At 33.7% G+C, this 15201-nt stretch overlaps 1 protein-coding gene across 14 annotated transcripts in view; it reads left to right on the top strand.

The window, feature by feature from the left end:
* KIAA0825 (KIAA0825 ortholog) overlaps nucleotides 1-15201 on the top strand; it is a 265760-nt gene that overhangs the window by 84827 nt on the left and 165732 nt on the right. For all 14 annotated transcript variants that reach the window (XM_064405518.1, XM_064405527.1, XM_064405521.1 and 11 more), the window contains 3 exons: nucleotides 2538-2728; nucleotides 5005-5187; nucleotides 11316-11426. In XM_064405518.1, coding sequence (XP_064261588.1) covers nucleotides 2538-2728; nucleotides 5005-5187; nucleotides 11316-11426 — 485 coding nt within the window. The remainder of the gene's footprint in view (nucleotides 1-2537; nucleotides 2729-5004; nucleotides 5188-11315; nucleotides 11427-15201) is intronic.

Raw genomic sequence — 15201 nt, 5'->3', positions numbered from 1 at the left:
GCTCCCTTTTACAAAATGTGTTTTAGTGTTTGCCAGCTCACTGGCTAATCAGAAGCATCAGATCAGCATTGTTTTTACATAAGGATTATTGGAATGTACTATTTTGAAAAACCTATTATTGCAGGCGAGTGTCTGTTTAGAAATTATGTAGGAAAACATAGTCATTTAAAGATGAGATAGATTGTTACCATGGCGTGTTTGTATCATTTACTTCGTAAAATATTTATTTTGTGTAAAGGCATTTATATAGAACTCAGTAAAGAGGACACCATCACCTTAATCTCTAAGAACTTTACACTTCTTTTATAAAATGTGACATATGCAGATCTTTTTCTGGGAAATTTTTCATCTGAGTTTTTTACTTTTATTTTCAACTGGTTCCCTTTTTACTTTTTGTGAGTAAAGGGTGAAACAAAGAAAGGTGGTCAATATAGTTACGTAAAGCATTCTGCAATGTATTTCTGAAATAACCAGTGCCATTTCACCTGCATCTTAAAGTCATGATAAGGTAAGAAAGGCAGTGGGTTTTGGCAACTGCTGAATCATGATATGATCTTCATTGTCTATAGTGCCTATGGTGCTGTATCCTGTTTACTGGTGATCCAGTAACTTCACCATGGAGAAACAGTTGTCTGACAAGAAAGCATATGAAGTAGCTAAACATTTTTATCATTACTGAACAGAACTGATGTGTGTAGGAAGAAATGAGGAAAACTGGTGTCTCAGCTCTGTATGTTTACAGGATTTGAGGTGAAAAGTATGTAATTTACATCATCACTCCTCTTTTTACTGGGCCATGGGAGATGGCCCAAGGGTGGACCGTGATCTGCTCCAAGTTCCTTCAGGAGGCATGGTGTAGAGAGATGTTACTTCAGTTGATGTCTTGTAGGCATCCTAAATGGAGGAGATTGGATTAAGATCTATTGCTTGTTACAGAGGCAATTCCCTGCTGAAACTTCCAGCAGTGAGAGATGGCATCTTTCAACATATGAGCTCAGCAGGAGGAGTGAGCCACTGGGCCAGCTATCCAGATTATGTTTTTGAATGAAGTTCGTAGTGTAGCCAACATCTGCTGTAGCTGTGGGAACTTACATTTTCTAATAGTCAAAGAATAAAGACTTGTCCAGAGATAATACTGGGTGGCTTATGTAATAAAACACAGCTGCTTGTTTCCTCATATACAGACTAAATAAAAGCTCATGTCTGTTTTTATTATAAGAAGCCTGCAAAAATAGCAGATGTTTATCAGTGAAATTGTCCAGAAATGGCAACAAATAGAAACACAGGTCAGAAAAGGGGACTGAATCTCATTTAAATCTCCAGTGATATTGTTGCTTCTGCCGTGGAGGTACAATACTAAAAAAGGGGAAAAGAGCTATTACTTAAATAAACCAAAGCAGAGAAAGTGAAAACAATTTGTGTTTATAATGATAAAGTTAAGAAGTAAAACTTGTCAATAAGCTTGTTTATTTTGTTCTTTGTCATAATTTTTGCCCCTTCTTAATATAAAATGCACTTCAAGTATTATGTCAGAGGAAAACCAAATAGTGACAACTTCCAATAATCTGCTAATGTTCATGCTAATATATTTTAAAAGAAGCCAGATTGTTTTTTATTTTATTGTTAAAGAATGCCTATCAAAGCCTTTTAAAAATTGTGGAGTTATTTTATATTTCTAATAATGCTAAAATATCAAAAAATTCTTAAAATATTGCTCAGTTCCTTTGGGATGTAGGAACTAAAGACTGAAGTCTCTGTTCTCAAAAACTTTCATGATAATGCTATTTGCTGAATAGGTATTAGTTGAAATATTTAAATGTGAAACGTATTTAGAATTATTATGGAGTAACTGCTGTGATTCTGACTCCTGTATATTTATTTCTGTGTCTTAATAGGACAGATCTGTTTAGACAACGAAATATTAATGCCAGTGATGTTTCCTTGCCAGAAAATGTTTGGTTTCAATACATCCAAATTACAAGAGGAAAAAATATTTTAGTAAAACAATCTGGATATCTCATATTGTCAGTTTAATAGTTCAGTTGTTCTTATCTCTTCTCTTCTCTTCTTGCATATCTTATGTGTGTAACCAAGGTTTTGTAGTCGTGGTTACACATAGCATTTCTGCATCTGGGTAAATACAATGCTTAAGTAATTTAAATAATTATTTTCTTTGCAGACAAAGAAACTTCTATGTTAAGTTTATCTGACAATTCTACTGTGTACAGAATACTGTCTATGTTTTTAAACTAAACTTACAATATTATGGGTTTTGAGAATAGGTTAATTGAGGATATAAGTGTTCAAATGCTGTGGTTTTATTTTGTGGCAGCGCTGTAATTTTGTGACTGAAATGCAACATGTGTTTCCTTGCAAATAAAGATGTCTCACATCTTTTCAAGCACCATTTTTTGCCATTGTATTCCTGAAGCTCTTTATTAATTTCCTATCAGATTTAAATAATTAGACCTGTAGAAGTTAAATTGACCTTTTTGAAATGTGTGGTTTTGTTATGTAATGTGTGGTGGTTTTGATAGGGGGAAAGATGCTCGTTCTCTGTCCAGATGTGGCATTACTTCTGCTGTGCTCTTCATCATGATCTATGGACTATTCTACCTCCAAAGACAGCCCAGGAGATTCTTACAGATGTACTGGAGCGATCTTTGGATATTCTGTCCTCCAGATATTGTCAGGTGTGTCCCAGTTACAAAAGAACACCACAAATCAGGTAATGGTTGTATATTTAATACACCGTTTTGATAGATGAAAAAAGTAAATGTTAGCTTTCTTCTTTCTTCTTTCACTGCTTTGGTTCAAATTTCCATGTTAATGAACACGGCAGAGGGGATAGACCAAATCTGTGCATTTTGATGTTTGTTTTAATAAAATTTATTTTGTATATTTAAGTATATTTAGTAGTTATACTGCAAACTGGGCAGAATCGAAGGGCTGTTTCAACTCTGTGAAATTGTTCCATAAACTGCTTGACTGGTTTGAAAGCCTCACAATGAAAGTTCATAGAGGATTGGTGATGCAACCAAAAATGTGGATAGAATTGACAATGTCAGGATTAGAAATCAAGCTGTTGATTCATTAAGAAAATCTAATGAGTTGTAGTAGAATCTGTGGTTTTATATGGCTTTTCAAGTGAAAGAGCTACAAGTTCACACCAAAACATTTGTCAGAATGATGCCAGTGAAGGAGAGAGGAGAAAGAGGCTACTATTCCTTTTTTTGTCATTTTAGAAAATAGGAAATTGGAAGTTTTTCCTGTTGCAATTCCTATGTTTTGCCAGAGAGTACGGTCCTTTCCAGAAATACTAAAGCAAGTGTCTTCAAGTGGAGGTTAACCCTACCTTTGTGCTTTTTATCCAGTGTCTTGTTTTACTGAATAAATAGGTGTATTTCTCCTGACAGAATCACACAGAACTATAGATTGGGTAAGGTTGGAAGAGACCACAGTGGGTTATCTGGTCCAACCTCCCTGCTCAAGCAGAGTTATCCCCAGAGTACGTAGTGTAAGGCCACGTCCAGACAGTCCTCTAGTGAGGGACAATCCGCAACCTCTCTGTTCCAGTGCTTGGTCACTCACACAGTAAGGAAGTTCTTCCTCATATTCAGGTGGAACTTCCTGTGCATAGTTTCTGACCATTGCCTTTAGTCCTGTTGCACAGCACCACCCAGAAGAGTTAAAGAGTTTGCAATTTTAGAGGTTTAGAGACATTTACCAAGTCCATGCTCTGTGTGACCTAAGAGTTATTTGCTGTCATCTCAAGTTTTGTAATGAAAAGGAGTTTTGTCATAAAAGCTCAAGTAACTTGCACAAGATCACATTCTTGAAATGGGTAGGAAAATAACCGAAATTTTATTCTATGTATATTCTATGTATTTGTGTGCTCTGCTCCTGCAATAACTTACTGTAATCAAGCTGTTCTGTATTTTTTGGTACAGAGAGGTTTTCTGAAAACTTGCCTGGAAATTTTTTTGGGGAAATGTTCCCTGAAATATGAAAAATGCAATATTACTTAAGTGTGATATTAGTCAATTCTATATGAATGTACTTCAAACTACTGAAGAAAGAGCTTTTTACATTGTCATTTTGTAGAAAAGTTGTGTATTTGTTAGAGTGATTCTTGAATTTTTCACTAAGTAAATTGAATTGTCCAGTCATGAATAAATTTTAAAAAATACTCAATATAATTCAATATATTTTTATCACAGAATCTTTACATGTTTTTTAATATTGTTGTAGTTTGTGAGGGTATCTTTTCCCCCAGTGGTTCTTCAAATGGTAGAGAACTGATGTATGATATGGACAAATGTCTTTTTATGTGTGTTTGTCTAGATTTTTCAAAAATATCATGATCCTTAAAAATGCATATGATCACATGTGCATCCATGGCTTTTAGGTACTTCAGTAGTTTTTAAAGTCCAGCCTCATACCTCCCATATTTTTTGTGTATTGTACATCTGCATAGTCTTATGAGATTATGTTGTTGTAGTTTGGGTTCTTGCTGTTGTTCAGGCCAATGACATGTGGCACTCTGCCAGCCAGTATCAACAGGCACTAGATTGCTGACTTACGAATGTTCCATGTTGTACAGTGTTCCATGGAGTTAGTTTTGCAAATTGAAGATTAAGTTACTTTGTTCCTACTTTTTGCCCCATTAGGATTTGAAAATAGCATGTACATTTTAATTATAAGAAAACAAAATTTATATTTATTTACTTGTAATTTAGAAAGTAAATGTTCACGCCTTTGGGAAAGGACATTTCCAATTTTTTAAGTCTTCTTTTGTTCTAGTTTCAGTAAGAACTTCTCTGTGAAATAGTCAATTTTTACAGAGTAGTGGGTGGAGACTTCCTGCATCACTGAAGAGGAAATTTAAAGTCCATGCTATGATTTTGGTGTTTTATCCTGTCAGAGAAAATGTCTGTTTAATTGGAATTTACCACTGTCAAGATGCCTTAAGTAACATTATTCTTGGGCTTTTTTTACCTACAGAATTGATATTGCAGCAATTTTGATGTCCGCTGAAGATATGCTCTGGTCAATTTGTAGTTCTGTGCAGGAGTTTCTGAATCCACACAAAGACAGAGATCTCAAGATCTATAAAATACATGGCCACTGCAATAGTCTGATCTCTGTGCTAGCTATTTTAACTTCACCATTGAAGAATTTGTATGAGTGAGTATGAAATAAACATTTAATTTGAGATAAAGTTGTTTTCTTGAGCTTACATGGATAGATCTACAAAGGTGAATTTTTGTGTTGAAATCGAACGTAATGCATAGTATTGGCACATCTTAGTAGTCCTTGACAATTTCTCAATTTGATCCCATACTTATTTTTGTGATTGTGCCTAAAGCCCAGTTATATCTGCTGAGATTTTATTAGCTTTGGATCAAAATCTGCTGCTGTACATTTTTTCTATTAATAACGTAGACCATAGTGAATGTCTAGGTTTATTTGTTGTGACAAAATCAGTAGAATTTCATGAATGGTTGCTGCTCCAAATTTGCAGTTTATTTTTCTAGTTAGGACATATTTCTCTTTAAATATGGTCTTATTGATCTGAAAACATTTACTAGTACCAAATGCTTTGGCAAGGTTTTCAAGGACTTAGTCATTCATCATTTGAAAAGAAATCATCTCACTAGTTCAGATTTATCTACTTCAGGCTTCCAGCTAAATTAGAATGTTCTGTTGTCATCTGATAATGTTTCTAGAAGAATTGGAATGTAAAGGTAATTTACTAAAATGATCATCTGCTTACACGACCAGTATGCCGCAACAAATGGAGTTAAAAATATAAGAATATAGAATGCCCATATTTATAATATCATGTCTTCACAAGTCACAGCTGTAAAAAGTGGACATGTAACTTGCACTGAAATGGGGTCTGAGTCTTTTGTTGATAAAATTCATCTGTAAATTTGGTGTAAGAGACAATACAAAGTGAGATCACAAATTTAAAAAAGGGGAACAACAAAACCCAAACCTAATGAAGCCACATCCTCTTCAACTGTCTTTAGCTTCATTATTCAAAATAAGAAAATTAGAGGAGGTACTAGGGTGGAGACCTCCTGCATATAAGCTTCTTTATCTAAATTTTTTTGTCACATGTGGGCTCATCTTAATATTTGTGGGCTCTAAAGAACATACAAAAGTTCATACAAAAAGGATTGTAATTGATTGTTTGATCTTAATATAACACAGGCTTATGAATAGATAGCAATTTAGAAGGTGACTCAGAAACAGATTAGATAGTCCTCCTATGGCAGTAGAAATGGAGACAGGAAAGGACACTGCTGCGTAACTGCTTCTACTGTCAGTTTTGACAGCTCATCTTTCTTTTATTAAAACCCTTAAAATTATAGACTAAAGTAAATATGCAGTATAATTTGTTCCTTTAAGCGACTCTAGTCTCCTCCACTGATCAATGTTGTTTACATATTTATGTATACATAGCATGACAAAAAATGTGTGCTTGCTGGAGAAATCTGGAGTTTCAGACCGAAGTGCCAATGAAAAGCTTTGTTTTTATTTTATGTAAAATTCTGCAGGTTAACAACTTGGTCATATAGCTTTCAGAGTTAAGCATGTGAATTTCAATCTCTGAATTTGCTTATCTGGAGATCAAAACCTTGACATGTGCTGAATGTAAGAGCTCATTTAATTTACTACAAAGTAGTAAAGTACTGTGCAAATCACCACCAAAATATGGCAGCTTTGTTTAAAGAGAATACAAAAACATTGTCTTATTTTCTTATATAGTTACAAAAAAAAATATTAACACTGAACACTGTATTTCCATATAGATGATGCATGTTTTACAGTAAGAAAAACTGGATTTTTTTAATGAACTTCTATTCACACAGATTGTGTGTTTTCACAATCTGAGGCTGCATTATTGAAACAATTATTTTATATTGTATATTTAATTGCAGCCAGTATTTGTCAGATAACCTAACCCAGTGTCCAGAGTGCAAAGAAGAAAATGGTTTAGCCAATCAGCTCCTTAAATGATTATATTCAATTGGAAACGCCTTGATATAGTGAATTTTAGGTAAAGTACCTCGGTGTATTGTTTACTGGGGTATGCATAGTTCTTTACATTAAGAATCTATCAATAATAAATTCAAATGTTACGCCTGATTTTAAAGGAATATTAATCTTTCATCAATTCTCTCTGCAATTCTGTTGTATAATCACAATTTCCATCTGTTGTCTTGGCCCTATATCTTTCACATCTTTGGTAAAGTTAACTGGAAGTGAAACCTTTTCTTTTAAAACTATCATGCTGTCTTTTTGTAATGGAAGTTTTCGTTAAGTGAGTAGAAGTCAATTATCTTTAGACTTTTCAGAAAAATTCTGTGTAATCAGCAAAATGGCAATGATGAAACATTGTTTTCCATGAGTTGTGTAATAATATGACAGGCTCGTTTCCAACTTACTAGAGAGGCTGTATTCTCTATTGCTTAAGGGAACTAAAATTATTTAAATTTCTTAATTATTTTGTGGAAATTGAACAAGACTGTAATGATGGTGAAAAATTAGTAATATCCTTAACTTCAGATAAAATTATTTGTTTTCTCATAAGGAATTTTGTGATCTAGACTTTCTTTTCTGTATGAGAAGGTTACTTAGATCTGCTCCAAAATTCACCTATGAATCTTGGGTCATAAGGGTTTAATATTGTTTTTCTATGCTTCAGTTTTCTCCATCCTTCTGTGGCTTTCCTGAAGTATCTTTAGCATAATGGAAATGTTGCTTGGAAAGGACTGCTGGAGGTTGTCTAATATAGCCTCCTCCTCAAAGCCAAACAATCACCAACAGCAGTCAAACATGACTGTGTTTGACTGACTCAACTGACACATGGCAGCCTCCAGGAACTGAAGTTCTACAACTTTTTGTGAAGCCTGCTCTGCAGCTGTGATACCATAGTGCAAAATATTGCCTCATATGTAGTGTGAGCCCTCAAAGCTGCTGGCTATAATTTGCTGTATCACATCAGCCCCACTGACAGAAGTTGGACAGAGTTGTCTTCGTAATTACGAATTGTCTTCGTTTGGGTGGTTGTAGGCTGCCATTACATAAATTGACACTTTAGCCACCTCTTCACCAGAGTAAAGGAGTCTTGAGCCCTCAAACATTTTTTACAGATTATTCAGTTCAGTCTTCTCCAGCTTCCTCACATTCTCCTTAAACTGTAGGCCAAACAGCTGGACAACATTCTAGTTGAGGCTTAAACCGTTGACAAGCAGATTAAGTAAATCACTATCTTTGTTTTAGTTGCTGTGTTCCTTCTAATACAGCCCAGTGTGCAGTTTGCTTTTTTTCTAGTGATAATACACTGTTGCCTTGTCTTCAATGCCCTGCTGCCCATAAACCCCAGGTTTGTAGTTAGTTTGGTAGGGTGGCACTCAGACAAGTCAGTTTCCAACCTAGGTTATTGTAATTCTGTAGTAAACAGTTGCTTTTTACCTCAGTCAGTTTTGTGAATTTCTGTTGGCCCAGTCATCCATGAATAGGCACTTGGCTGTTTGTTGCGTCTGCTTCCTCCAGTTTAGTGCCACCTGAAAATCTGCTAAGCAACTGTTCTCTGTCGGCTTTTGTCCATATTGTTGAGAACCTGTTGAACAATGAGTCTCTAGAATGTGCTCCTCAAATCTACTGAGTGTTGCTATTTTCTTGCTGCTTTCTCAAACCTCTGAAATAAGAGGATTTTCATAATTCTGAATTTCCAGTCATCATTGTCTTACTTGCTGACAAGGTTGTTGTCAGTTACTCAGTTCTAATAGCTGGGGTTTCATGTAGTGGATCGCACAGTTTCAGTGCTGCCTGTGAATGAGTACACGTGACAGTCCAATGCCATTCTTTACTCATAACTTTGTAGAGGAGTAAATAATCTGGGCCTCAAAGTAGAGACTGTCTTCTGCCTCAGGTTCAGGATCGCTCAGTTTGGAGCAGATCTATTCTTGTGCCTGTTCTAGTATTCTTTAGTCTTTTGTACTAATTAGGGGATGATAGTCTGTAAAGGAAGAATATAAAGAGCAAGGTGGATGCAACTTTTTGTGATTTCATAGTATGAATTATTATATCTTATTTTCTCAACAAGAAGGTAGGTAAATTATTTCAATGTTGAGAGAAGCATATAAAGAGTCTATTGGCAAAATTGCTCTCTGTTGTTTTAAATTCAATGTTCTTCAGTATTAAAAATTGAGAACATTTCTCTTTAATATATGAGTTACAACTCATGAAGTTGCTTTTTAGTAATGTTTATTCCTTATATAGAGAGAAATCATACAAACTATGAAGAAATACTGTTAGGGTGCATCTTGCTGGCATCTCATTTCTTCACACCTGCACTCAGGCTTACAGGATCAATTTTCACCTTGTAATACTCTACTGAAGAATAAAACTGCTATAACTTGAAATCTTGCTTTGGTATAAAATCAGCTATCCAGTGCTTTGGGATAGTAGGCAGCTGGTTTAGCATAACTTGAAGCAAAAACAAGAGTCTTACTTACTATTATTATACTTCTGTCAGAAGAGTAGTTGAGTTGAACAGTCTGGCACAGAGTTGGGCATTCCTGGCAAGAATCACCTAGCCATCAGTGGACATTAAGAGATGCTGTCATGAGAATTACTGTATCATCATTAGACACTTGATTTTTTAATAGTATTTGAAGCTATTCTAATGTTTAAACAATCTCTAAAATCCTCAGATTATCTCACTTTAAAAATTTCTGTAGAGATTTCAGTATAAGCAAATAAGTCAGAATCCAAAAATCTGCCCTGTGCTTCTCCTTAGGATACAGCTAAGAAGTCATATTTAACAAGCTGCTTTAGTCCAGAATTCTGTCAAACAGTTCCTGCACAACCAATAGACAAGATGTGGTCCTCTTTTTTTTTAATTAGATTGCTAACCAAAATGTATTTATCACACTTTTGTGTAGGATGTTTGCTCTGTACTTTGCTGTATTCAGAAAAAAATATTTCAGTGGATGAGAGACAATAAGATTTGTTTTTTATTTTCATGATGCAATTACTGTCCTTAAAAATAATTCTTTTCGAGTTTATATTCTTCTTTTGGCTATATTAGAATCTCAGCTTTATTTTTAATCTTCAGGTTTTCATGAATTCACAAAGAGCACAAACTGACTTTGCTAATCCTTCTGCTCAGATTTTGCTTACTTAAGATCTGTATTAAATAATTTCTATTTTTTTTTGTTAGTAAGAGTGGTTTCCAAATAAAAGCCTATCTTTTGGAGAAGTTCCGAAACTATACAGCTACCTTTCTTGTTGAAAAAGTATAATTCTCTCTCTTCTTTCATCTGAGTCTTACAGATATTTAGCTATAGTTCTGAATTACTTCAGATGAAAGATAAAAAATTCACAGCCAAGTAAGATGAAAAGTAAGGTGCTTGTGAAGTGATAATTGTTATATTAAATGGAGGATGCATGTGACAGGATGGAATTCCTCTCTGCTGGAATTATAGAGAGAATAAAAAGGGAAGAGGACACAAGGCATCCATTATGATCACACATTATTGAATCCTATTGGCTGCTAGAAAATTGTACAAATACTAATAATTTATTACTAAGCAATAATTAAAGGCAAATAATCAAATTATAGAATCTTGTTCTTACACATAGTAGTAATCCTATCATATAATTCATATTTCATTTTTAGTATCTGTGGATTTTGCCTGTCACATCATTTGAGTAAATGAAGTATTGCAAAAGTTACATCTAGTCACAATCTAGTTCTACTCTAGTCCCTTATCTTTGAAAACAACCGGTATTCCATTTCTCTCAAGACAGTGAAAGTCCAAAGCTTCTGGTTCAAATTTTTGTCCCAAATAATCCAAAGTCTATATATGCTTGCGTATCAGTCAGTATCATTTCAAAATATACTTTACATATCATTACTATAAAAGTTTTGAAAATACTATGTATTTTTGCTATGACGGAAGAAAAGAGCTATAGAAATGAATGGCTGAAGAGAAATTCGCTTATTGAATGCATTTTCAAACATTGTATTATATAGGAATAAAAATATGAAGAAAACTTGAATAACAGTTATTAGATACTGAGTTTCAAAGAGTGAAAGTAATAAAAATTATAGAAAATAAAATTATATTTTTTACAGTACATAGATAGAGTTGCAATTACGTGTTTGCATACATATATTAATAGATTCATCATAAGGTATTTCTGTCTTCTGTTCATATACACATACTTAGTAGTAGTGATCCAAGGGGATTTGCAGTCTCCCTTGTAACTTGGAAGTATTTGGTTTCTTCCAGGACATTTCTGGATAATTCTGATGAACATCTTCCTCAAGATTTTTCAGAAGTCTCTTATCAGCCATTGCACTGGTTATTTTGCATACCGTCATCCTGTTTTTTCTTTATGAAGTGAGTATCAAAAGTTGATTGTTATAAAAGGATCACCACATAGTCAGTATTAGTCAAATATTGTTACATTTTGAAGAGCATATCTGAATAAATGTCTAATTAATATTCTGATTTTTGAAAGCCATAAAAGCATTTTTTAATTAATTACAGATTTCTCTGATCTTTGAGAGTCTGAAGAAAAGTTACAGTGAAAGCACTGTATTTTGCTAATCTATTAATTATGTTTGATATTTGAATTATCTGTAAGGTTTTCTGGCTTTAATTAAAGAGTATATAGTTCTTGATAATACAGGAGTTCAGTACAGTTGCTGTTTTAAAGGACTTATAATTAAAGGGGAGATAAAGAATGTATGCCTTTCTTTTTAGGATTGCTGTTTAAAAATAAATATTTGGTACATAAATAACTAATTTAACAATATGCTGCTTGATTGTAGTTGAATTTTTTTGTGATTATTGAATGATTAGAAGCAAAAGCTTAACTTTTCTGTGTCATTGCATTTAAGGACAAGTGACATGGAAGATAGATGCTACCAGCTGTGCTGTTGTTTGCTTTCTAATTTTGAAACTGAAGCACTCCCATACCAGTGTAGATCCTCTCCTAACCCCTTCACCTCCCTCTCCTCCTTTTCAAGGTTATTTCCTGAGAGGTTTTTCACTCTCCATTTTCATGAAAAGCTGCTTTTGTAAGATGTTACTGTGTTTTCCAAGAAAGTATTTTTATCTTTTGGAGGAATATGTTGTCAAATGAGTGGTGACCTATGAATGACCCATGTGGTTTGGATTTACTATCTCTTTCCTTGTACACACAGTATCTTTTACCTTGTATATGTAACTATGTTCCCTAAATTTTGCCCCATACTACACAAAACATGCTGATTTCTCTCCATAGGCTAGACTCCTAACTGCGTGTCATCAATCCTGTTGTCTCCTTCCCTAGTGCCTCTGATACCTGCTGAAGCAGAGACAATATATGTTGTGACTGCATCAAAATCATGTGGTTTGCTAACTATATGCTAGATTTGAATAAGTGATGAATTCAGAATGTGTCCTGCTTGAAATAGTAATTTAAGTTCTTATAAAGCGTGAAAGATCATGTGTGTTTATCGAGCTTCAAGGAACTTTGTCAATGACTTTTTAAGTTATGCATGGTTGGAGAGGAGCAGAAAGGAGGGATACAGTAGAGGGAATGACTGCATTAGAAAGGAATCTAGTCATCCATTTCTGGAAAATTCATGCTCCATTAAGTATTCATTGTAAGACAATACATTTTTTTATGTCCTCATATAAGGCCAGATCTCTAGATTTAAATTACACTGTAAAGTATGAGTTTTGGAAGACAGTTTCACATGTGAGTACCCTATATGTAAGGGTACCCTATACTGTGTAACAGTATGTAAAGGAAATGCTTGTACCATTTCAGTCTGACATAATTATCTTTTCTGAGGTGAAATTAAGATGCAAATAAATAGCTGAAGAACTATTCCAGAGCTATGTAGTATGCACTTATTTTCTGTGGAAGAAAGGTACTAAAATAACAACTTCTTGGTCAACAAACAGGAAAATGTGAAGTACAAAAGAAAGGACATGTCTGAGAAGATACAGTTAGTGTACCTTTGTGAGAAAAGTCCATACATAGAGAAAGCCTTGCATACTGTCCTGGTGATAATGAGTGAAATATATTGGTAAAATACTTAATGTTACTTTTTAACAACACACCTTTCAGCTGCTCTGGAAAAAAAAATGAAGTGAAGGATTCTGTATCTAATGAGTAATTCTGAGGTGTTCTAGTTTTTTCATTGGTTTTATAGTCTATGTGAATGAAACATTTTTTCCCTTCAAATACTGCCTTTAGAACATTATAAAGAAACATCATATTTAATTATTGCAGAAAATTGTATTTCAGAGCATCCTAATTATTCATGGGTTGTTTTCCAATTTTACGACTTATATCTAATTAAAATATATGTTCACTGTCTGTAACAAAATTGGAAGCACAGGTCATTGTATACCTCTCAACTGTGGCCACCTAATTTTTAACTGATGACTCTAACTTGTCATATATTTAGCTATTAAGTATTTCGTCTTCCCAAGCTTGCTATTTCAAAAAAAAGTTTTGCTAGTTCCTGAAAGTAATTTATTTACTATGTAACCTGATTTTCTACATTATTTTTCATTGCTGTAAATAGCTACAGTCTGTTTAATTTTCTCTATTTGACTCCAACATAAGTGACAAGGTTGTTACCATGAATTAGCATATCTACCTGCCTTATAACATCTTGAACTTAATACATGAGGTTTAACATGTGAGTGTTTCTATTCTATTTTGAATAGAAACCAAAATAATGTAGCTGGTTATCAAACTAAAGAATTACTGATAATTTGTATTACAGTTCATTTAATGATAATAATTAACTTAATTATTTATTTAGATATATTTATTTAGTTACTAATGGTGATTACTTCAGTGCTAATTGTGATTCATTCTTTGCCTCATTTGGGGTTTATAATCATAGCATTTGCAAATCAAAGTTGGAGTTTTTTCCCCTCTACTGTACAAAACAGGTCATTTAAATGTGTGATATTTATATGTACTTCACCTTTTGTCTCTTTTTATGAGGCTGGTCTTATTTTCACTAGTACTGAGCTGTGAGGATGAGAGAACATATGCCTCTCCATATGCACGTTACAAAACTTCTCAGTGCATTTATTGATGCTAGCTTCATGGCTGTAGGGAATGTCTGCTATATTTTATTTTTCCTCTAAGTGAGTCACACCATTGTACATTTCAATTTGCAAGAAGCTTAAAGAGCCAAGAACTGGTGTATATTACAACATGATAACTTCCCATCTGGTCAATGACAGACGGGTTTTTTTGAATTCAGATACTCTAAAAATATAATTTTTTTTCTATAGGAATTTAAAGTATCATTCCTCATAAATCTAATTGACCCAACTTTTCTTTTAGTTTGAAGGCAATGACTGACCTTATTAGGTAGGATAGCATGACATGAAAAAAAATTAAACTGGCCTGAATAATTTAACTATATTAGTGAAGAGTTGAGTTTACTCTCAGCCATAACATTAATTCTAGTGTGAATATAGAAACCATTTTAATTTTAATTACTAATTATGAATAGATTATATATAAATTATATATGTGTTAAATTATATATATAGGACTAATCTTGAACATACAGAAATTAGGATAATTATTTTAAGAATGCAAAATACTAATGTCTGAATGCAATATATATTTTAAATATGGAAAATTTACTTTGGGTGTAAGTTCTGTCAAGATTTAAATGTATATGTGTATATATATTTGATAAATATTGCTTGAATCCATTATGTGCTAATATTCAAATATAATTGTAGAGTCAGTCCTACACTGTCGGCAAAATATATAAAGCACCAGATGGAAATCACAAAAGCTGTACATAAGGTTTCCTGGCACAGACATTGCTTATGAAGTTAAAGGTATTTGCTTTAGTGTTAAAAGAGCAAAGGCTGAGGTTCCTGTGCTAAAATTACTATTACAGTGGAGTTTTGCCATAATAGTAGGATGTAAGGGCCCTGCTGGAAGATGGCGCTATGGTTTTCTTCGGTGACTTCAAGGCTGCCCTTCAAGATAGGTGGCATACTGCTTTTTCTGGTAATGGAATCATAGACATGTGAGGAACTAAAGCTGAGGAGTGTATCAGCTGACATTTTCTTTTCCAGGACTTATAGGTTGTATTGAGTATATTGTATAAATAGCAGCTTTGATTCAACAATG

This window comes from Passer domesticus, chromosome Z, assembly GCF_036417665.1.
Source record: "Passer domesticus isolate bPasDom1 chromosome Z, bPasDom1.hap1, whole genome shotgun sequence".
NCBI classification, from domain to species: domain Eukaryota; kingdom Metazoa; phylum Chordata; class Aves; order Passeriformes; family Passeridae; genus Passer; species Passer domesticus.
Note: the sequence above shows the minus strand (reverse complement) of the source record. Positions and strands in the feature narration are given on the sequence as shown.